The sequence below is a fragment of the Salvelinus sp. IW2-2015 genome, unplaced genomic scaffold (assembly GCF_002910315.2).
Source record: "Salvelinus sp. IW2-2015 unplaced genomic scaffold, ASM291031v2 Un_scaffold591, whole genome shotgun sequence".
Classification (NCBI taxonomy): domain Eukaryota; kingdom Metazoa; phylum Chordata; class Actinopteri; order Salmoniformes; family Salmonidae; genus Salvelinus; species Salvelinus sp. IW2-2015.
Genome location: NW_019942581.1, coordinates 131,958 through 155,376, shown reverse-complemented (window position 1 = coordinate 155,376; position 23,419 = coordinate 131,958). Strand labels below are relative to the sequence as shown.

Here is a 23,419-nt window from a genome sequence, read left to right as displayed (position 1 = left end):
AATCAAAAAATCTGCATCCTATTGGCACACACATAACTCAGATCAGCGGTTACAAAAAGCTGTCTCTGAGCAACAACCAACACAGGACATCACCTTCAGCTCTCAACAACAACCAACACAGGACATCACCTTCGCTCTCAACAACAACCAAACAGGACACACTTCAGCTCTCAACAACAACCAACACAGGACATCACCTTCAGCTCTCAACAACAACCAACACAGGACATCACCTTCAGCTCTCAACAACAACCAACATAGGATATAACCATCATCTCTCTTAACAACAACCAACACAGGACACACTAATCATCTCTCTCCTGAGCAACAGAACACTGGCTTATATGCTGGAGAAGGAGTCTGTAATGGCATACAGCTGTATCCTCTGACAAGAGGGCGGGGTCAGCTAGCAATAGGGAACGACCAATCAGCTGCTTGGGGGAATTTCCGGAAGCCATCCTGAAACACATACATTCAAACAAAACCACAACACATAAACTGGGGATACGTAACACCAACACAAACAACCTGTAGTCTCTATGCAATGTTGCCATTCATATCTCTCTCTCTCTAGCCAACACAGTCTGTAGTCTCTATGCAATGTTGTCATTCATCTCTTCTCTCTCTCTAGCCAACACAGTCTGTAGTCTCTATGCAATGTTGCCATTCATATCTCTCTCTTCTAGCCAACACAGTCTGTAGTCTCTATGCAATTGTGCCATTCATACTCTCTCTCTCTCTAGCCAACACAGTCTGTAGTCTCTATGCAACGTGGTCATTCATATCTCTCTCTCTCTCTAGCCAACACAGTCCGTAGTCTCTATGCAACATGGTCATTCATTATCTCTCTCTCTCTAGCCAACACAGTCTGTAGTCTCTATGCAATGTTGTCAGTCATATCTCTCTCTCTCTCTAGCCAACACAGTCTGTAGTCTCTATGCAACGTGGTCATTCATATATCTCTCTCTCTCTTTAGCCAACACAGTCTGTAGTCTCTATGCAACGTGGTCATTCATATTCTCTCTCTCTCTAGCCAACACAGTCTGTAGTCTCTATGCAATGTTGTCATTCATATCTCTCTCTCTCTAGCCAACACGTCTGTAGTCTCTATGCAATGTTGTCATTCATATCTCTCTCTCTATAGCCAACACAGTCTGTAGTCCTCATGCAACATGGTCATTCATATCTCTCTCTCTCTAGCCAACACAGTCTGTAGTCTTATGCAATGTTGCCATTCATATCTCTCTCTCTCTAGCCAACCCAGTCTGTAGTCTCTATGCAACAGGTCATTCATATCTCTCTCTCTCTAGCCAACACAGTTGTAGTCTCTATGCAATGTGTCATTCATATTCTCTCTCTCTATATAGCCACAACAGTCTGTAGTCTCTATGCAACATGGTCATTCATCTCTCTCTCTCCTCTCTCAAGCAACACAGTCTGTAGTCTCTATGCAACATGGTCATTCATATCTCTCTCTCTCTATAGCCAACACAGTCTGTAGTCTCTATGCAACATGGTCATTCATATTTCTCTCTCTCTATAGCCAACACAGTATGTAGTCTCTATGCAACATGGTCAATCATATCTCTCTCTCTCTCTATACCAACACCAGTCTGTAGTCTCTATGCAACATGGTCATTCATATCTCTCTCTCTCTTTAGCCAACACAAACAGTCTGTAGTCTCTATGCAACATGGTCATTCATATCTCTCTCTCTCTCTAGCCAACACAAACAGTCTGTAGTCTCTATGCAACATGGTCATTCATATCTCTCTCTCTCTAGCCAACACAGTCTGTAGTCTCTATGCAACATGGTCATTCATATCTCTCTCTCTCTCTAGCCAACACAAACAGTCTGTAGTCCCTATGCAACATGGTCATTCATATCTCTCTCTCTCTCTATAGCCAACACAGTCTGTAGTCTCTATGCAACATGGTCATTCATATCTTCTCTCTCTCTATAGCCAACACAGTCTGTAGTCTCTATGCAACATGGTCATTCATATCTCTCTCTCTCTATTAGCCAACACAGTCTGTAGTCTCTATGCAACATGGTCATTCTATCTCTCTCTCTCTCTAGCCAACACAAACAGTCTGTAGTCTCTATGCAACATGGTCATTCATATCTCTCTCTCTCTCTACCGCAACACAGTCTGTAGTCTATAGCAACATGGTCATTCATATCTCTCTCTCTCTCTAGCCAACACAAACAGTCTGTAGTCTCTATGCAACATGGTCATTCATATCTCTCTTCTCTCTAGCCCACACAAACAGTCTGTAGTCTCTATGCAACATGGTCATTCATATCTCTCTCTCTCTAGCCAACACAGTCTGTAGTCTCTATGCAAGTGGTCATTCATATCTCTCGTCTCTCTCTCTAGCCAACACAGTCTGTAGTCTCTATGCAACATGGTCATTCATATCTCTCTCTCTCTAGCCAACACAAACAGTCTGTAGTCTCTATGCAACATGGTCATCTATATTCTCTCTCTCTAGCCAACACAGTCTGTAGTCTCTATGCAACATGGTCATTCATATTCTCTCTCTCTCTAGCCAACACAGTCTGTAGTCTCTATGCAACATGGTCATTCATATCTCTCTCTCTCTAGCCAACACAGTCTGTAGTCTCTATGCAACATGGTCATTCATATCTCTCTCTTCTCTATAGCAACACAGTCTGTAGTCTCTATGCAACATGGTCATTCATATCTTCTCTCTCTCTAGCCAACACAAACAGTCTGTAGTCTCTATGCAACATGGTCATTCATATCTCTCTCTCTCTAGCCAACACAAAGTCTGTAGTCTCTATGCAACATGGTCATTCATATCTCTCTCTCTCTAGCCAACACAGTCTGTGTCTCTATGCAACATGGTCATTCATATCTCTCTCTCTCTCTAGCCAACACAGTCTGTATCTCTATGAAACATGTCATTCATATCTCTCTCTCTCTTAGCCAACGACAGCTGTAGTCTCTATGCAACATGGTCATTCATATCTCTCTCTCTCTAGCCAACACAAACAGTCTGTAGTCTCCAGGTCTCTATGCAACGTTGTCATTCCTATCAGCACAATGTGTTTCTTCCTCTCGCTCCTTCAGGCTTTCTCCTCTGTTTCGCTCGCTGAACAAAGGCTCTCTCTGTATTACTGATGGTCATGTGGTTTTTAGGGTCCGGTCCAAACCACATCATATCCTCATAACCTTCTGAGTGGTGTGGCAGTAAGCTTCACCCGGATTTGATGGCTTGGATATCCTATGAACAGCAGGGTTTAAAGGACTGTGATGTTTTAACTGGGTGGATCTGGAGCCTTCTGGGATGTCAGTTCACGTCACACTGACCGCCGGAATGTGTGTGTGTCGTTTCCCACAGCTCAGTGTTTAAGGGCTCGGCCGTGTGTGTGTACAACATGGCAGACATCTTGACAGTCTTCAACGGGCCGTTCGCTCACAGAGATGGGCCAAACTTTCAGTGGGTGGCGTACCAGGGACGGATCCCCTACCCCCGGCCTGGAACAGTGAGTTTAGGATCTAATATCGGTATTGAACTCAAAATAAGACAAGAGCTCCAATGCAAATGTACAGTTCCTTGTTGTTCTCCTACACAGTATCTACTGTGTATCTACTGTGTATCTACTGTGTATCTACTGTGTCTCAGTGTGGTTGAGGAAACCATGTCAGAGAAACATTATGCAATGAGGATGAGGACAGCAGAGTTCAGGGTCAGGGGTAGGCTTTTCCTTTATGTACCTTTGTCACAGAGCTGAGTAGGTAGGGATGTATTCACCTCCATAACAAATCTCTCTCTCTCTTGCTCTCTCCTTCCCCCTTGCCTCCCTCCCTCCAGTGTCCAGGCGGAGCCTTCACCCCTCACATTCAGAGCACCAAGGAGTTCCCTGATGACGTGGTGACGTTTGTCAGGAACCACCCGGTCATGTTCAATTCTATCTACCCCGTGGGCAGGAGGCCCCTGGTGGTCAGAACGCAAGCTGACTACAAGTACACCTCCATCGCTGTGGACCAGGTGACCGCCGCAGACGGGCACTACCAGGTCCTCTTCCTGGGCACAGGTTTGTACTCAACGATACATCCTTATTGGTCTATTAGAGACAACAGACACCCATTCCCACCACACAACATACACACACCACAGGCTGGGAGCAGCACAGGGTCAAGCCTGTACATCGCCTACATCAGCACCTAAGTAGCTGTTCAGGATGCCTGTTCATGATCTCTCATTCAGACTAACATTCTCATATTCCTCGTCTCGCCACTTGTGTTCCATAACCAGCAGAGTTACACTTTAAAGAGCTCTGACTAATGCGGTGGGTTACATGAGTGGGATGCTTCGTAAAGAGTGTGACATCATCCATGATGGAGCATCCATGTTGGCTACGGATGCTAATAGATCTCCAGGCCCCAGCATGACAGCCTAAACGACCTGTTCTCTCTGTCACCAGGGGGTGGCGCCACCACAATGCCCTCATTATACATAACCCACTTAATTCCATTATATTCTATATTATAATAATCTATCTCTGCTCTCTCATGCCATAACACAGGCGTTTCATAGGCAAACGATTACAGAGGGGATATGAACTCAAGATAAGAGGTCTGTCTCGCTCTTCAGTGAATAGAACAATAGACTACACTATAACGAGCTGCAACAGAGACAAATAGACGTTCAGGAGGGCGATGCAGCCCACTGGGTGGAGGAAGAGGAAGAGGACAGGTCTGAGCAACAGAGGGGCGTGTGGAGCTGGCTGTACGTCCTGCATCCCAGGGAGCCTCTCTCCTTTCTCTCACCCACAGCTGTTTATGTTTATCAGCCTTRCAGTCCTCCAAGATTCCTGAAGACATGCCAGTAATGTCAGACTGCAGGGCGGAGAGGTGGAGGCTTTGTTTCAGGGATGTGGAGAGTTTTTTTTCAGGAATTTCCAGGAGATCTTGCTGTAATTCTCCTCTCTCCTCCCTCTGCTCGCTAGCTAACTCCTGGAGAAACAGAGTTCTGCCCCTTCCGTGGACTTTGTCCGTTCTCTTGTCTGTGGGTTCTAAAGATCACACACCAACTGACTTTACTGTGGATGCCAGTCACAGCAGTCGAGTTTAATTTAAACCCAAATATGTATATATTTTTTTTACATTTTTGAATTGAACCTTTATTTAACTAGGCAAGTCAATTAAGAACAAATTCTTATTTACAATGATTTCGCTAACACTCTAACTTTGCTAATTTCGCTAGCCACTCTAATTTCGCTAACCACATGTGTCAGTGTTCGGTCTGTGGTGAGGTTGGTGTGTGTTTAGTGTGTGTAGGGGTTTGTGCCTATGTATATGTATATGGATATGGAACCGATAGATGCACACACACACTACAAGTTCATGTTTTTAAATGTATGTCAATTGTAAAGTCTTTTGTCTGTAATGTTTTTTTTTGTTATGTGTTGGAGCCCATTAAGACTATCTGTTGCCGTTGGCTAATGGGGACCCTAATAAATCAAATCAAAATGTCTCTCTCTCTCTGTGTGTGTGTGTGTGTGTGTGTGTGTGTGTGTGTGTGTGTGTGTGTGTGTGTGTGTGTGTGTGTGCTGTCTCTTATACACATCTAGATGTGTATAAGAGACAGGTGTGTGTGTGTGTGTGTGTGTGTGTGTGTGTGTCCTCAGACAAAGGGACAGTGCAAAAGGTCATCGCTCTCCCCACAAACCGCTCCCTGGACCAGGATCTGATACTAGAAGAGCTGGAAGTGTTTAAGGTTTGAATTCTCTCTCTCAAACACAGACAGACATCAAAGGCAGACAGAATAGGAACTCTTGGCTTCTTCACAAGGGGCCGCAGACTGTACTCCTAAGGGAGAGGCATTCAGGAGAGTGATGACCCGGGCGCTAGACCACCACACAAGACTGATGGGAAGCATACTGACATTAGAGGGCGTTGCCAGTCACCCATACCAACCCTCACAAGCTGTGTTTTATCTCAGCCTGATAAACAAAGCAAGTCATCCGTGTGATCAAGGCCCAACCAAGCTTATCTCTCTCTGCACCTGGACTACACCGGTCTCCCAGTCTCCCACTAGTGTGGTTTGACGTGTCATCGAGGTCTCACATAGTGTTCCTACTAGTGCCGTGCGGTGGAAGGTTACATGGTATTCAATAGGATGCAAGATAACCTGAGTGTGTGATGAATGAGTGAGAGTGTTGATTAAAAGATCCCTCCACCGAATGTAAAGGACCAAATGTATTTCCTAAGATTTACAGTGTGCAACAAGGACTAGCTCAAACACACGTACCGTCTTATGTAATATGACATGATAAGATAAGAAAGTTATTATGGTCCATTACATTTATGACATTGGGTCACAACATTTGTTACATAAGATTATTGACATTGTGGCATGTTTCTCTCTTCCCAGAACCAAGCTCCAGTGACAAACTTGAGAATATCTTCCAAAAAAGTTAGTACATGCAAGCAGTGCTTAATGTATCTCAATATTGTTTCAAAATGCTTCTGATTAGCTCATTGCTATTGCCTAATGCAATGGTTTATTTTCTGCATTAAAATTGTGACTCAGCCGGAAAGCCAGCTAATAAGCCATAATTGTCCGTGATCTTAACTTAATTAAGTCACTCTTCCACTTATTAAAACAAACAGTGTGGTTGACATTTGAACTGTTTTGCCTTGCAGCAACAGCTGTACGTAAGTTCAGAGCACGGCGTGTCCCAAGTGTCTCTGCACCGTTGCCATGCCTACGGCTCAGCCTGCGCCGACTGCTGCCTGGCCAGAGACCCCTACTGTGCCTGGGACGGCCTGAGCTGCTCCCGCTTCTACCCCACTGGCAAGAGGTACGGTACTACAGACTCTGGTTGGGGTCAACATCAACAGTACAATACCAGCTGTGAGAAAGGAGCGCTCTGAAGCAAACTGAGCGGCACAATTAACATTTGACAGTGTTATTCCACTCTATGCTGCAGTCTGCTTTTACCCATAAAACATTGGTGCTGAGGACCCAGGTGGTTAAGGGTTACAGTATAGGGCAACACTTCACATAGCTTAGGTGTTATTCATGGGGAATGAGTACAAGTCATTATACAGCTCTTAGTTGTTTGTTTGGTTTTCCCCAAAATACAAAAAGGTTTGAGCTAACGACATACTGATGTTACTGTAATTACATAGCTAGGTTATTCCACTGGTATAAGGCAATGTATTAGGCTGGTTATACAATGTATCTGCAGGTCGTAATGATAACATACACTATAGAAAACATTAAGAACACCTGCTCTTTCCATGACCGACTGACCTGGTGAATCCYGGTYAYYGCTAMGATCCCTTATTGATGTCACTTGTTAAATCCATTTCAATCACTGTAGATGAAGGGGAGCAGACAGGTTAAAGAAGGATTTTTATGCCTTGAGGCAAGTGAGACATGGATTGTGCCTTTGAACGGGGTATGGTTTGTGTCAAACCGGCAAAACGGCAACACAGCTGGGGTTTTCACGCTCAACAGTTTCCTGTGTGTATAAATAATTGTCAAGCCTGCTCCCGCTCTCCCTCCCTGGCGCTCGAGGGCGCCAGGCTGCCCAGCACTACGTACTCCTGCCACCATCATTACGCATACCTGTTTCCTTCGTCAAGCGTGCATCAGCGACTCACCTGCTTTCATTTCTCCCCTATATCTGTCTGTTCCCGACGTTGTTCCCTGCTTCAGCATTATTGTCGGCATGTCGTTTTGTTCCCCCTGTTCTGACGCTGTTCCTGTCCTAGTAATGGTCCACCACCCAAAGGACATCCAGCCAACTTGACACAACTGTGGGAAGCATTAGAGTTATCAGGATCCAGCATCCCTGTGGAACGCTTTCGACACCTTATAGAGTCCATGTCCCGACGAATGGAGGCTGATCTTAAGGCAAAAGGGGGGACGCAACTCAATATTAGGAAGCTGTTCATAATGTTTGGTATACACCATGTATTCTTGAAATGATCCAACCTTAACCATAACACAGCCGTAGCACAGTGAGTGATACTGTTCTACTTTGAACAGTCCCCCCTCTGGTTTCCCTCCTCACAGGCTGGTCAGCTGCCATTGCAGTCAACCGCAGTTCAAGTTTAGCTTGGTTAGGGAACAGAGGCTGCTGGAAATGTGGCTGCTGTTTAAGCTCTCTCTCCCTGTAGCTGTTGGATGGGAAGCGACTGAACCATACAGTAGAATAACACTGTCAAATGTTCCTCACACCGCTGTGTCTGGCTCAGTGGTCCTTCCTCACTGTTGATATTATGGAATTTTAGAGATTTTCATAATGGGCTAGAGGGTTGGTATAACCATGTTTCTAAGCTACTGGGCTTTGTGAAATGTATGTATTCTCCAACTAGTTTGTGTAGGCAATGAAACTAGATATACAATATATTTGACAGGATTCAACGTTTATGCCACTTCACAGTACATAACATYTATACGGGACTGTATTCTGGCATTGTAAATATTTATGGATGGTTATTTTTTCTATACAGAAGGAGCAGAAGACAGGACATCATCCATGGCAACCCACTGACTCAGTGCAGAGGATTCAACCTGAAAGGTATGACAACATCCAGCCAACGTGTACCCAATGCCTGAGAAACCCACAGCTCTGTTGAATTTGCCGACAAATGGATTAGCATACCAATGCCCTCTATCTGATTTCCTTGACTCATTTGCTCTGTGGCTGGTCTATCCCAGCTGTACTCATTTTACTCTAAAAGGGTCTAACATAGATTATGTTGGTTTATGGGTCATTTGAGTTCAGGCCCTCTCGTGGTTCAGCAGCAGGTGCATAGTGTTTTACTGTATTGTCCCCTTGAGAGTGTGTGTGTGTGAGTGAGTAAGCAAACAGACTATACAGAGATGATTCACTCAATCAGCTGTCGGCAAGCGGTCTTACAAGGGGAGGAGCTACAGTCCTCATAGTGCCACATTCCAGTATAAGTCTGTGTAAATGAACATATGTCATGGGACTAAACCATATGGGCATTGGTGCTAATTAGTCTATACCCTGTCATCCATTCAGCATGGGGATGAGCTAGTTGGCTGGGACATAAACATCAGATGGCAATGCTGTCAGTTAAAGACCAGGTCAACATAGCTTGTTCTACTATACAGATATGAAGTGCATCTCAGGGGGAATGCAATCTGACAAACAAGCGTACATGGGGGATAATCTTAACTTGAGTCAAATTTCTTTAGTACATTGAAGTCAAAGGGAGACTATGTGAAAATTAGACTTCAGTGGAAGATAGGATTCACCCCCTAGTGACTGGGAGGGTTTGGTTGTACTGCAGGTGTCACTAACCCTCAGGTCAACTTTTGACCCTGACTCTTGGGACCTACATCATCCCGTTGTGTGGTTAATGTCTGTCAATGAGTTGACGTGTGTGTGAAACACCCTTGTTTCAGCGTACAGGAACGCGGTGGAGATGACCCAGTATGGGGTAAAGAACAACACCACCTTCCTAGAGTGTCTTCCTAAGTCCCCTCAGGCCTCCGTCCGCTGGCTCATCCACAGAGACAATGACAGGAGGAAAGAGGTCAGACAACAACTTCCTGAGTCAAAGTCAATTGAGAAGCTGGGTTGAACCATAGAAATGGAATGATTCATTCTGTGTGTTCAACGTCAGAGCTGGCTCAATTGGCTCAATTCCGACTCCAGTTTCTTGCAAATCAATGACTTTCTAAGCAAATATGGAATCCCATGACGTGAAGGAGGTTTGAGGAGGCATCGTTTTTCCTCAGTCAGTAACACACGGGACATTATCAAACACGTCGTTACAATCGAATGATTGTGTCGAATAATTGTGTCGCATGCATTGATCTAGTTGGAACTAGATCAAGGCATTTGACACAATCCTTCGATTGTGATGACGTGTTTGAAATAATATCAGACCACTATCCTGGCACGCCTCGGGGATGACGTTGCAAAGTATTTATTGTCTGTGTAACAAGATAATGAGTAGTGATATACTGTAGATCAGATGTGATATGGGACCTAACTAATGAGTCTATTCTCAACGGGGGAAACATTTCACATTACTGACACCCTCTAAGACTTCCTGCTGCCCATCAGGCCATGAGAAATGATACGGGGCTGTGCAAAGAGAGCACCTGCTCTTTGATAAAGATTCACATCTTTTACAGATTTCACTGTTTGTAGCTCATGAATAATATTTATATCAGAGATTCTATGAGAATGAGTTTTCCAGGTGTTTAAAGACGTCCTCCAGTGATTTTTGACCTTTTACTGTTGAAAAGCGATATCCCCAGTATACATACAGTAAAGGACACACTAGAGGGTAAAKAATGTTCGTTTTCAGCAAAATMGTGTTTTTTAGACACAACTGCAAACTTCAAGGAGCAGGACATTCATGGCTGATGGGAAATCGTGATGTCATGGGCCACCCCCCTTGCTTGAGGAACAATAGAGAACAAAAGAGGAAAGCCCCACCCCCCTTGTGCTATGTTATGACATATCTGGACCACCTATTGAGATGTGCCTTACATTAAGTAAATCCAGTGTTAAATGAGGTGAAAAGGAGACTGGAGTGCCACTTGAAGTTGATTTGTCTTTACTCGATTTACTTGACTATAGATCATGCTGTGGGATAATGTTATGCTATAGGACAATTAAGACCATTCTGCTGACACCTCTCTTTCCCCCTTCCAGGTGAAGCTGGGTGACCGTGTGGTCGCCACTGACCACGGCCTGCTCATCCGCTCCGTCCAGCTGTCCGACCAGGGCCTGTACTATTGCCTGGCCACAGAGAACACCTTCAAGCGCACCGTGGCCAAGCTCCGCCTGCGTGTCCTGAGTGAGGCCATGGTGTCAGTGCTGATGGACAAGCAGCAGTCTCCCTGGGCCTGGGCCAGCACCCTGCACCCCAAGGCCCTGCTCTCAGCCTTCAGCCCTGCAGAGAGCCTGGCCYTACAGCAGTACTGTAAGGAGAGAAAGCAGCTCCAGAGCRTYCAGGGGGCCAYGCAGCAGAAGGGMKRGAYYGGAGGGCCTCCTCTCCGGGGAGACATGGCCAAGCTCAAGCCCCTGCTAGACCTCCGGAAGAGCCGCAACCGCAGGAACCACCTGGAACTGCCTGATGATGTTTGACTGGGGGAGACAAGGGGTTAATAGGGCTGTGGAGAGGGGGGTATACATGAACACACACACCTGGCCACACACACAACCCCCGAGCTCCCACCCTGCCCAGAGGTAATGGACCTGAACTGAACGCTTCCCCAGCTCTAGCTACTATAGGTTTACAAGGAGGAAGTGGGACTCACCCTGCCTGGGGCTGTCTGTAGTCTTATATGCATGAGGTACGCTGACCAGATTACTGTGATATACATACACACCTCACATCCTGTCACACTCGCCATTTAGACAGAGGTGTAATCCCTGACCCTGGATCAGGACACATGGAGATGTGTGGATTTAGGCATCAGGTTCAGGTGTCTTAGGCTACATACACAGGATGACTTACTGCATTCACTGCTGCTCACGTAGTTGTATGATAATACTTGCCACACATGTATACTGTAGTCACGCTATACAGTAGGCAATGGTCTGATAGCAGTAATGTAGTATATTGCAGTATAGACATTTATAGAATGGGGAAATGTATCAGGCAGCATGTAATGGCTTAATATGAATGGATGTCTGGTCCAAGGAGAACAAACCTGGAGTTACAGATGGTGAAGATTGTGATTTGAGTAGGGAAATCATTGGCATATTCATTTGCATATCCAAGAAGGATGTTTTATAGGGAGCACCCTAGCTGTTTACACTCTGCTCTGCAACTGTACATTGACTCATATTCATATCATATTCATCCATATGAACACTGTTTACAACTACCACCTGTTACAGTTTTACATTTGACAAAACGACAGGGCTATCACCAAGATCAAAACAAATCCATCATTGTATGACCCGTTTCTATGTACACATTGTAGCTCTGTCTCTATGGAGGAACTCTATCCCTCCTAACACCAGATAAAATGGCAGCACTGTCTATACAAAGGGCATATTGTCCATACTAAGTGGTCCCAATAAAAAATATTCCAGCCTTGGAAATGAAAACATAGTGGCTAGGCCAAAGTACACCTCCAGCTCAGCTGCCACCCATATGGACAGTACTGTTACACTAGAACATGTAGCGCTGTGTGAGCAAAGAACCTTCGTTGGGAGGGATTCTGCTCAATTTATTACAGGAACACAGGCAAGACCACCCTACCTTAGTCATTTTCTAAACATCACGTTTAATAGGACAACGGTCATGTAAAATGTTAGGTCACAGCATCCTTACATTCTGTCTTCTTTCCTGTATTTATTCACATTACTTGGAATATTTATGTTCTTAAATGGTACGGGACATTGTGCCATACTGTACAAGTATCTTTCCATTATCTCTTTGATAGTGTATGATACTGTGTTGTCAGCACATAAGCATGTTAATGTATATAAAATCCATCTAAACTTTGTGGCTATTTGCAATACATCGCAGGATTGGTTTTATACCGATGGAGTATAGCAGTCACGCACATCCTAGCTTTTGTATTCAGGTACATGCATGTATACACTTCTGATTTTGGGGTTTGCATTTTCTTGATCCATGATTTGATGAGATATATTTAATCTCCTTACTGAGTTTTAATTTCACGTACAGCAAGACAGACATGCACGYTCAAAAAMAATCATGAWGAKCATTTKACTTGAATATCATTCMAATCATTTTGAATAATGCATTTAATTCACAGTTTGTGAGATGGTCAGATTGGTGCACTCTGTTTATAAAGTGTGAATAGCTCTTTCCTGTTTGTCTCAGAAGTATAGTCTGTGTAGATGTATTCATGGTTGGTATGTGTACAGAGTGTTTTTCATCCTATATTTTCATCATTGTAACTTATGTCATTGTGTCCAGTTTTTGTGGATCGGCGCTTTTGAATGTGACCCWAGTGTATATAATTTAACATATTTCATCAAATATTCTCGACCGTATCTGCAAATCGTAGAGATACTATTTTCATTTTGACAAAATATTTTTTGAAGGTCTGGCTTTTCCTTAACATAAATCTCTAGACTGACGACTCATTTAAGTTTTGAGAACAATTCAAACTTTTAACAAAGAAGTGTCGTCATAGTGATGTTCAATGTCATTTCCATGTTATCYTAAAACTGGTGTATTTCTATTTATTAACGTAATGACAGCCTGAATAAATGCATTTAGAAAGTACTTTGAATTTCATACATTTTGGTTGTAAGTAGTCATAGATGAATCTGACAGGAGAGGAACAGCAGGATCATTCCAATGAGCAGTAAGTCCCCATATTTCACTTATCTCTTCAGATGTGATACACTTTCACCGGTTACAGTCACGCTTAGGAATTACATAGATTTATTGAATGTATGAAATTCATCTGAGGTTGGTGGCACCTTAATTGGGGAGGACGGGCTTGTGGTAATGACTGGAGCAGAATAGGTGGAATGGTATCAAATACATCAAACACATTGTTTCCATGCCATTTTTTTGACTCCATTCCAGCCAGTATTATGAGCCATCCTCCCCTCAGCAGCCTCCACTGATGAAATTGTATGATGACTGAAAACAATCACATTACTGTTCTATTGGCTAGATATTTGCCGTGTTCATGTGCTAGTCGGAACTCTGAAATTTCCATCTTGCTAACTGGTTGAACGCGGCARGTGTATAATAACTACAACCATTTAGCAAGTCGAAAATGTAAGTTTCCTAGTTCCGACTAGCACATGAACACGGCAATTATGGGTAGGAAGAAGCTGCCCATGCAAATGGGGTGGATATGGGAAATGGGTAAGAATTCTGGGAAACAATGTAATGACTCCAAGTGATAGTTGAATAGATTTACAATGTGATTTATTAGGTACCCACAAGTTTAAATATTTTACAAATTGGCCTACTTTCCTTCAGAATATTTKAATGAAGATATCAGTAGCTGCTGTTAGAACTAGCATTACATATTGGTTAGTTTCCATTTGTAGATTCATATTCYGTATTTAATATTAATTTTCAAACACATCTTAGAAAATATGGCTTATAAAGAAAATGGCTTCCTTACAGAGTGCACTGGTGCAGAGAAGGCGAGAGAGCTGAGGAGCGCTAAGGCAAGTAAAGATGTCTCCTTCAATCTCACTTTCCACTGTTACTGTACTCTCTAGAGTAGACAGAAGTATCAAAGAGCCCCGGGAATTGGCAAATGGTCATTTAACACCCCCTAAAACTAAGAGAGGTTTCCTGCAGGGCAAAATCAGTGCTTTCTCACCAAACAAACCCGAGTGCCATGCAGAAACCACAGAATAATCATCCGTATGGGGGTGTTTTCACTCTCATTTTGATTTACGGGCCACATGAGGTGAAAGGGAAACTGAATAATTTGGCTTCAAATGTACAAAAGAGCGGTTTGTTCCAGCAATGAGAGAACCTAAGCTGGTTACTTCCCATGGGGATGAGGGCCAGTTTTGCTAGACTCATACCGTGTTATAACCCTACTTAAGACCCCTTGAGAAGCAGGGTATCATAAAAAAATACCTTCACTTCCTTCCCGTTCCTGCCTCCATTGATATTCATGGCTCAACTTCAGCGTGAGATGAGATTAAGTTGAATACATTTGAATCAGCTTGATTTATTTTTATTGGAGTCATGAATGTCCGCTACATTAAGGTCATAGCAATTTCAACCGCTGTATATTCTAGCTTTCAAGATCCCTGACCAAAATCTAGCAGGGACGTGTGTGCAAATCAAATTACAATAACATGAAAGAACAGTTTATAAGAATTTGTACAAAAAAAGTAAGTTCTAACTCACACAATGTCTACAATATATCCTCGCTATATAAAAGAGCAAGAATTTTCCCATTGTAAATAACACTGATATTAAGAACGTGCGTGATATTAAGGTGACAAGTTACAGCACACTGACATCCTTGTACCCCCGCTGTTCCTCTGTTGTACAGCAGCATTGTCCCTCTCACACAAGCTTGCTGTTGTTTCTGCTTACCAAACAATGTGCCACTATGCAGAGCACAAAGGCTGCTGACCCTAAGCCTATCAGCGTGAACTGCACCGTCTCCAGCATGTCAACACGAAGATAACAGCTCCTTCTTAAACCTGTCCGCTGTCTCGTCATCCAGGGATGCCGTCTGTAGAAACAGACAGTCGTTGAGGTATAGCATGTACCAGAAACGAGAGGTTATATACTCAGGAAATACTTTGGAAATATGCAATAACAAAGGCAAGTTAAAGCTTTAGAAGTAAGACCAGGCAGCAGTAAGACTTATATCTCCATCACTAGCTTTAAGCACCAGCTGTCAGAGCAGCTCACAGATCACTGCACCTGTACATAGCCCATCTGTAAACAGCCCATCTATCTACCTACCTCATCCCCATACTGTATTTATTTATTTATCTTGCTCCTTTGCACCCCAGTATATCTACTTGCACATTCATCTTCTGCACATCTACATTCCAGTGTTTAATTGCTATATTGTAATTACTTCGCCACCATGGCCTATTTATTGCCTTAAGCTCCCTTATCTTACCTCACCTCATTTGCACTCACTGTATATAGACTTTTTGTTTTCTTTTGTTCTACTGTATTATTGACTATGTTTTGTTTATTCCATGTGTAACTCTGTGTTGTTGTATGTGTCGAATTGCTATGCTTTTTCTTGGCCAGGGCGCAGTTACAAATGAGAACTTGTTCTCAACTAGCCTACCTGGTTAAATAAAGGTGATTTTTTTTTTTTTTTAAGTACAGCTCAAATGACTTACCTCGTTTAGCCAAACTATAGGGAGTATGGTGTAGTCCTTCACTTTCTTTAACACCCTGGAGAATATGTAATGAGAGAGAGATATCCTTGGATGAGTGGCTGTATATACAATAGTAAAGTACGGGAAAATAATAGACCAAGACATTAAACCTACGTGATGATCTTGGAGGGGCCGTACATCATGTTCACCTGTAGTCTCTTGGCGAACCTCAGACTGAACCCTGTTGTCTGACAGAAACAAACAAACACCAAATCAGACACATTTATTCCCACAACAGTTAGGCCTACTGTACTGTACACGCCAGCAACAGACAATCATGATCTGTCAAAATCTAAATAGATGCGAGAGCAAAAGGATGTCGCTTATTGAGAGAACAGCACAAGAATACCATGCGTGCTAAGACTTTTTTGGGAGCGTTAGCATATTCACAGATGACTGCATAGTTGGGAAGTTCATTTGACATGTCCTAGAGGTCAGAGGTGAAAGGTGAATGGACACAGGGCTCTCACCGGTTCCACATCCAGGAACGTGACGTGATGCTCCTCACTAGGACCAAGGCCCTCCACATCTTCAACCAGGTATGGACTACCATGCAGGAAGTGAGGCAGGGAGATGTAGACTGGTTGTCCTGGTTGAGAATATCAAAGATGGACACGTGGTACTGTACACAGTACATGCATATAGTATGTGTAGAACCCACAATTGTCCCTGACCAGGAAAAACTCTGGGACTTGCTTATAGTCCAACGGAACTGCAGTAATTGCTAGTTGCTATTAGTGCTCCTGTAAGTCTCTCTGGATAAGAGTGTCTGCTAACATGACTAAAATATGAATTTATTAGACTTCTGTGCCATTCATACAGTGCTAATAGATCYTTAGATCATAATATGATTTTTATCTGCTGATGTCCAGCAGTGCAGGAACCAGTTAGTGACTGTTGCCCGTGTCCCTCACCACGAGAGGAGCTGATGTCCAGGACTCCGGCCAATGTGCAGTTCTTAGTGACCACGGGGTCCGTGCAGAAGCACTGGTTGTCTGGGTTGACTGCAGGGGAGGCTAGGGTGAGCGGGGGCAGTTTGAACCGGTACACCTCGATCCCCTTCAGGTCCAGGCTCCTCTCATACTCAGCTGACACAGACCTGAAGACATTGAAGAACAGTGCTTTTAGGAGACAAGGCTCTTTGTTTTTGCCGTGCCCTGACCTCTTGTGGTCATGATTAGAAAGGCATCTTCAAAAGTGAGGATGGGAATAAAAGATCAGGGGCCCTAATGTATGTATAAAGCTTCTCAGAGTAGGAGTGCTGATTTGGGATCAGTTCAGCCTTTTAGATTAATGAATAAGATTGCATGGAGGGAGGATCCTAGATCAGCACTATTCTGAGATGCTCATTGCATATGGCTCCAGATCTGACTACAGTATCTGTGAATATTAGGCCAAAGGACATAGTGAAAAGTCCCTTCCAGACTTTAAGGGGTATGATAAACAAGTAGTACATTTCTATTGGCTGTATGATGGCAGTGAACAGGATTAAAGCTGATAGAAGTTGCTTTACAAATTAGGGCCATTGCAAAACCTAAATCAGTTATCATCTCCACTTGTCTTTGTTTACCATAACACCACAGTCTACATGAGATCTGAACATTACTATCCACCCCAATAGGTAAATGAAGAACAGATCACTCCACCTGCTGATGTCAGGGGAGAAGAAGTACAGAGGCTTCTTCTTGTCCAGGAAGGGAGAGAATGACGAGCCATCTGATGAAAATACAAGTTAGTCAGAACAATGGTAAAGAACATCGAATTTAATATATTAACCACGGGAGTATAAGATGACTTAGTAATGATTCTCCAGTGTTCTTAATTAATTTCTTACGCATTTGAAATGTTTCGGTTGTGTGATGATAGAGTAAAATGTAATTCAACAAGACAGTGATGCAATGCAAGTTGTCTGCTGCCTGGGTATTTGAGTGACTGTACCTGTGCCGTTGATCATGTCGCAGTATGTGTTGTTCCAGAAAGACACCTTCCTATTAGAGAGAAATGGGCTCATCATTAAAACCATCAGTTACTGGGTAATAGGACCCAGACAAAAACTACCTACAATCAGGGGCGGACTGCGACAATAAATTGGCCCTGGCATTTCAAACACACCAGCCTATTTTTTTCCCCTTGAGGCCCCCACACGGGCCTATTTCTTTTCTTTGAGGCCCCCATTATTAGCCAGATAATTATTTGGGGCAACAAAAAAAACTCGTTAGACAAGCCCACTGGGCTACAAATGGACCAGCCCATCTGGCATTTGCCCAAAATACCAGATAGCCAGTCCGTGCCTGCCTACAATCACCAAAGACKTGTGGTTTTACGTGGTTTGCCAGGAGAATTCTACAGATGATGCTGCAAATCCATGATGTCATTAGACTGAATTGACAATATGGACCCTACGGTAATGGTAACAGACTCAYATGTAACAGATTCAGATCACTTTAAAATGTATGCCAAACAAAAATCATTGATTTCAAAGTTTAATACATAAGGACTACTTTGAACAATTTACACAGAAAATGTCACAAAAACACATTTACTAGAACTGTGCAGATGCACATTTTTCGAACAGAATTACAGTAGATTTATTTTTTATTTTGTTTATTGATATTACAGTAGGTGAAGTGGATTTACATCCGGTAACGGAATAACGGTAAGAGAATTACATCATGGGTCCCTGTTATGATGTGGGGGGAAGGTTAGTGTGTACTCATTGCACTATTTGGATTCAACCCTCACAACAACTCTCCATCAACTTTAGTGTGTTGAGGCTCAAGATAGACTCACTTTTCCCCCTGCCAGCTGTCAATGATAGACACTTTAGAGATGTCATCCTTGCCTGTGAAGACACTGTATGGCCCATCATAGGTGCCGTTGTACTGAGGAAAGAGCACATCACACCATAGTACAGTTAGGTAGCTACACAACATTACATTTCATTAAGTTATTCTTACATTTTCAGTGAATGTCTACATAAATAATCTAAATTGGTAATTTTTTTATTAAATAATGTATATATAAAACGAAATAAAGGATTTGTATTATTCTATATAGGGAAGGTGTATGAAAATGAAATGCTGTGAGCTTACAGGAAAAAAGAGTCCCAGTGTCCCTTTCAGAATGGGGTCTTTGTAACCCCAGAGTATTTCCCTCACTGTCCGTCGCTGGAAGAGTGAGACATTGTTTAACTTTATTGCAGCTTCCAGTGCCCATGGGGGAAACAACTTGTACCCACCCTGAAAGGAAGGAGAAGAAAAATGAAGTTGCATTTCCATTATTCAAAACGAGTACATTACACAATGTCAGCACACATGCATATTACTGCTTCCCTGGCTCATAAAGATAGAAGATTACAACAGCAACGTTCTATGACTGACATGGTGACATGCGAGAGAGGGCTGTGTCCTACAAACGGTTGTATTTATTGCCTCTAACCTTATAGATCCTTGAACATATAGGATACAAAAGTCCCAATCTGTTATCTACAGTGCCTCCAGGAAAGGAGTCCGACCGCTTGACTTTTTCCACATTTTGTTAGGTTACAGCCTTATTCTAAAATGTATTAAATAAAGAAAATCCTCAGCAATCTACACACGATACCCCATAATGACAAAGCAAAAACAGGTTTGATTTTGCAAATGTATTGCATATAAAAAACTGAAATACATTATTTACATAAATATTCAGACCCTTTGCTGAGACTCGAAACTGAGCTCAGGTGCATCCTGTTTCCATTGATCATCCTTTTTTTTTCTTCGATGGTCACTCTGACAGAGCTCTAAAGTTCCTCTGTGGAGATAGGAGAACTTTGTAGGAAAACAGCCATCTCTGCCACACTCCCGCAATCAAGGCCAGCATCCCGGAGTGGCCTCCTCACTGTTGACGTTGAGACTGGTGTTTTGCGGGTACTATTTAATGAAGCTGCCAGTTGAGGACTTGTGAGGCGTCTGTTCCTCAAACTAGACACTCTAATGTACTTGTCCTCTTGCTCAGTTGTGCACTGGGGCCTCCCACTCCTCTTTCTATTCTGGTTAGAGACAGTTTGCGCTGTTCTGTGTAGGGAGCAGTACACAGCGTTGTACGAGATCTTCAGTTTCTTGGCAATTTCTTGCATGGCATAGCCTTCATTTCTCAGAACAAGAATAGACTGACGAGTTTCAGAAGAAAGGTCTTTGTTTCTGGCCATTTGGAGCCTGTAATAGAACCCACAAATGTTGATACTCCAGATACTCAACTAGTCTAAAGAAGGCCAGTTGTATTGCTTCTTTAATCAGGGCAATAGTTTTCTGCTGTGCTAACATAATTGCAAAAGGTTTTCTAATGATCAATTAGCCTTTGAAAATGATAAACTTGGGCCTCCCGGGTGGCGCAGTGGTCTAAGGCACTGCATTGCAGTGCTAGCTGTGCCACCAGAGATTCTGGGTTCGAGCCCAGGCTCTGTCGCAGCCGGCCAGGAGGCCCATGACCGGGAGGCCCATGGGGCGGTGCACAATTGGCCTAGCGTCGTCTGGGTTAGGGAGGGTTTAGCCGACAGGGATATCCTTGTCTCATCGCACACTAGCGACTCCTGTGGCGGGCTGGGCGCAGTGCACGCTGACCAGGTCGCCAGGTGTGGTGTTTCCTCTGACACATTGGTGTGGCTGGCTTKCAGGTTGGATGTGCATTGTGTCAAGAAGCAGTGCGGCTTGGTTGGGTCGTGTTTCGGAGGACGCATGGCTCTTGACCTTCGCCTCTCCCGAGTCCGTACGGGAGTTGCAGCGATGAGACAAGACTGTACCTACTACCAATTGGATACCATTAAAAAGGGGTAAAAAAAAWAAAAATGATTWAAAAAAAAAWGATAAACTTGGATTATCTAACACAATGTACCATTGGATCAGGAGTGATGGTTACTGATAGGGGCCTCTGTAGAAATTCCATWAAAAAATCTGCTGTTTCCAGCTACAATATTACAACATTAACAATGTCTACACTGTATTTCTGATCAATTTGATGTTATTTCAATTTCTAAAAGCCTGCTTTTGCTTTGTCATTATGGGGTATTGTGTGTAGACTGATGAGGGGGGGAAACGATTMAATCCATATTAGAATAAGGCTGTAAAGTAACAAAATGTGGAAAAAGTCAAGGGGTCTGAATACTTTCCGAAGGCACTGTWCATGTGCACTTCAACCAAACATTCACAATAACACTGGAGTGTTGTGAGACCACCACAGCCAGACTCACAACTAAATAAGTTGTGGTTTGTAAAAACAGTGAAAGCTAGGGCCCCATAACTTAGGTTGTGCTCGTACATTCCAGACACTTGGTTCCCTTCAACCCCAGCTCTCCTTAATGTCCCTTTTCTCTACTCCAGACAAAGTAATCCCGACAGAGGTGGAATACACAACATCCACTCAGACAAGTAGAGAGCCATCACAAGGTAATGAGGTGTCACCCACTTACAGCCACAGCCAGGTTGAGGGAGGTGACACTGTCCTCCTCAGACCCCACAGACATGGAGGGCTCAAATATGGCCCCCGCAGGGAGCAGGAAGGAGATGGTGTYGCTCTCTGGGTTGGCCGTGATGTTCTCTTTGGCCAGGTACCGCGTCCTGATGGGTAGAGAGAGACACACGAAAGAGTGTCACCCACCCTTTCGTCTCCTGCTTTCTCACCCAGTGACTTTTAATCTCTCGTACATTATATCATATTAGATTGGATTCTAGATTAGACTTAGTCAAATATAGGTGTTTTCTCTTCATCTATAGTAATTGTAGATATTAAAGAGCAATTTATAATCCAAAGTCATCCAATTATATTTAGAATAGAAAGTGATGATCACCATAGGTTTRRTCCCTCTATACAGCYTTGAAATCACCTAACAGAGATGATGCACATCGTATATACATCATGTTGTMGATCTTTTAGAGYCATTTGAGTGAGTAGGGACCTACTTGTATGTGTAGGGCCCTTTCTCCACCAATTTTGGCTTTGACCCATTCTCCACCACYTCCAGTGGGTTCTGCACGTCAAAGAGCCAGAACTGTCTGTACACAGGTGCGTCTGCAGACACCCAGTTGTCCCAGGCTGTGGTCCCAGGCTCGATGACCGATTCCTGCATTCACCAGACAGACATCAACTTTGCTTCAACACAGTGCCCTGGTTTTAAGTAAAGCAGSAATCTTTTCACTCATTTATTTAAGTTATGACCAAAGTGGCTGTCAACTTTTTAGATGCATTTGGAAAATATGACCTGGGACCTAGTAATGCAAGAGAGTTAACAAATGAAGATGTTTCTTTCACTTACTATTTAGAATCTACTSTCAAGTCCCTTTCTTGCTAGCAGAAAACCACTTTTTCCTAAATGGACCTTTCTCTTGCCCACCTCTCATGCACTTTGATTAACCTCCACAATGATTACAGCTCTAGCCAGCTGACACTCACCTTTGTAACAGTCTCACGGATGATATTGTTCCCCACGGGGATAAGGATAATACCTAATATGGCCACTGCAATTCCAGCCCCAATTCCAGCCTTTAGCCCACACAGCTTGTTACAGCAACCCATGGTGGTGTGTGTTTCTGTCTGTGGGTGTATGTAGGTCCCAGCAGCAGCCGTGCCAGTGGAGAGACCGAGAGACTGAGACTGAAGGACAAGTACAGACAGATGTAGCTGGTCCTAAACCAGGCCACCTACTGATAAGAGGTATATAATAATGTGATTGCTGGGGGTTGAAGGTTTGGTGATGATGACTCATGACCTACAGATATCACTACACTATATGACAGCTGATTAGAGCTCTGCTTAACTGAGGAGGAGTCAAGAAGGAAGGAGATGCTCTGAGAGGCACTGTGATTTCTGTACCTTTAAATACAGAGCAGGTCTGTATATCATGTTGTGTTAACTGGATATTCTATTCTAATATTATTTCCTGATGGGATGTGGGTTGCTTTATGCTCTCCCCCTGCTTAGAGGAAGAGATGAGATGGTCACTGTTGGAGGTGTGTCGGAGGAGACAAATTGMGTACTTTTCAGATAATATATCCACAACTGTATGTTTTCAATGGAATTTGCAGACCTTTATTAATCCCATGCTGATAACGAAGAAGGAGAAGCGTAATCTTGATTATATGATTATGGCAAACCATGTTTATGACAGCCATAAATTTGAGTGATATTMGAGTTATCTTCTCCCTCGGTCTGGTCAAATGTCAGGTCATTCAGTATGTGGGAGATTCTGTGTCACAAATATGCCCCCTGGTGTTACAAATACAGACCTACATCTTTTGTTGAACAGGTGTATTTATTATTTCAATACCGTACTGACATGCGTTATTCAGGTGTTGTTATCTTAGAGTTAATAGGTTCCTCCTCTTCCCTCCAGGTGACCCTCAGTCCCACATCCATATCTCTACTTTACTAACCACCCTGACCCAGAGGAAGCTGGTGGGAGGACATATAGGAGGATGGGCTCATTGTAATGGCTGGATTGGAATTAATGGAAAGGATTCAAAYGTATGGTTTCCATATGTTTGATACTGTTCCATATATTCCATTCCAGCCATTACAATTAGTCCA

At 43.3% G+C, this 23,419-nt stretch overlaps 2 protein-coding genes across 2 annotated transcripts in view; one reads left to right on the top strand and one right to left on the bottom strand.

The window, feature by feature from the left end:
• Positions 1–13,247, top strand: part of sema3c (sema domain, immunoglobulin domain (Ig), short basic domain, secreted, (semaphorin) 3C) — a 51,989-nt gene extending 38,742 nt beyond the window's left edge. Inside the window, exons 12-19 of the mRNA XM_024135773.2 lie at positions 3,370–3,514; positions 3,844–4,066; positions 5,663–5,751; positions 6,409–6,450; positions 6,681–6,838; positions 8,502–8,569; positions 9,424–9,554; positions 10,688–13,247. Coding sequence (XP_023991541.1) covers positions 3,370–3,514; positions 3,844–4,066; positions 5,663–5,751; positions 6,409–6,450; positions 6,681–6,838; positions 8,502–8,569; positions 9,424–9,554; positions 10,688–11,122 — 1,291 coding nt within the window. The 3' untranslated portion in view covers positions 11,123–13,247. The remainder of the gene's footprint in view (positions 1–3,369; positions 3,515–3,843; positions 4,067–5,662; positions 5,752–6,408; positions 6,451–6,680; positions 6,839–8,501; positions 8,570–9,423; positions 9,555–10,687) is intronic.
• Positions 13,248–13,890: 643 nt separating this feature from the next.
• Positions 13,891–22,549, bottom strand: LOC112068599 (platelet glycoprotein 4-like). The gene is given in 13 exon segments (XM_024135774.2): positions 13,891–15,134; positions 15,136–15,189; positions 15,821–15,875; positions 15,974–16,047; positions 16,330–16,448; positions 16,774–16,958; positions 17,506–17,575; positions 17,798–17,847; positions 18,650–18,741; positions 18,952–19,098; positions 21,306–21,453; positions 21,796–21,956; positions 22,286–22,549. Coding segments are annotated over 13 exon segments (1,395 nt in total). The 5' UTR covers positions 22,409–22,549; the 3' UTR covers positions 13,891–15,017.
• Positions 22,550–23,419: the final 870 nt, after the last annotated feature.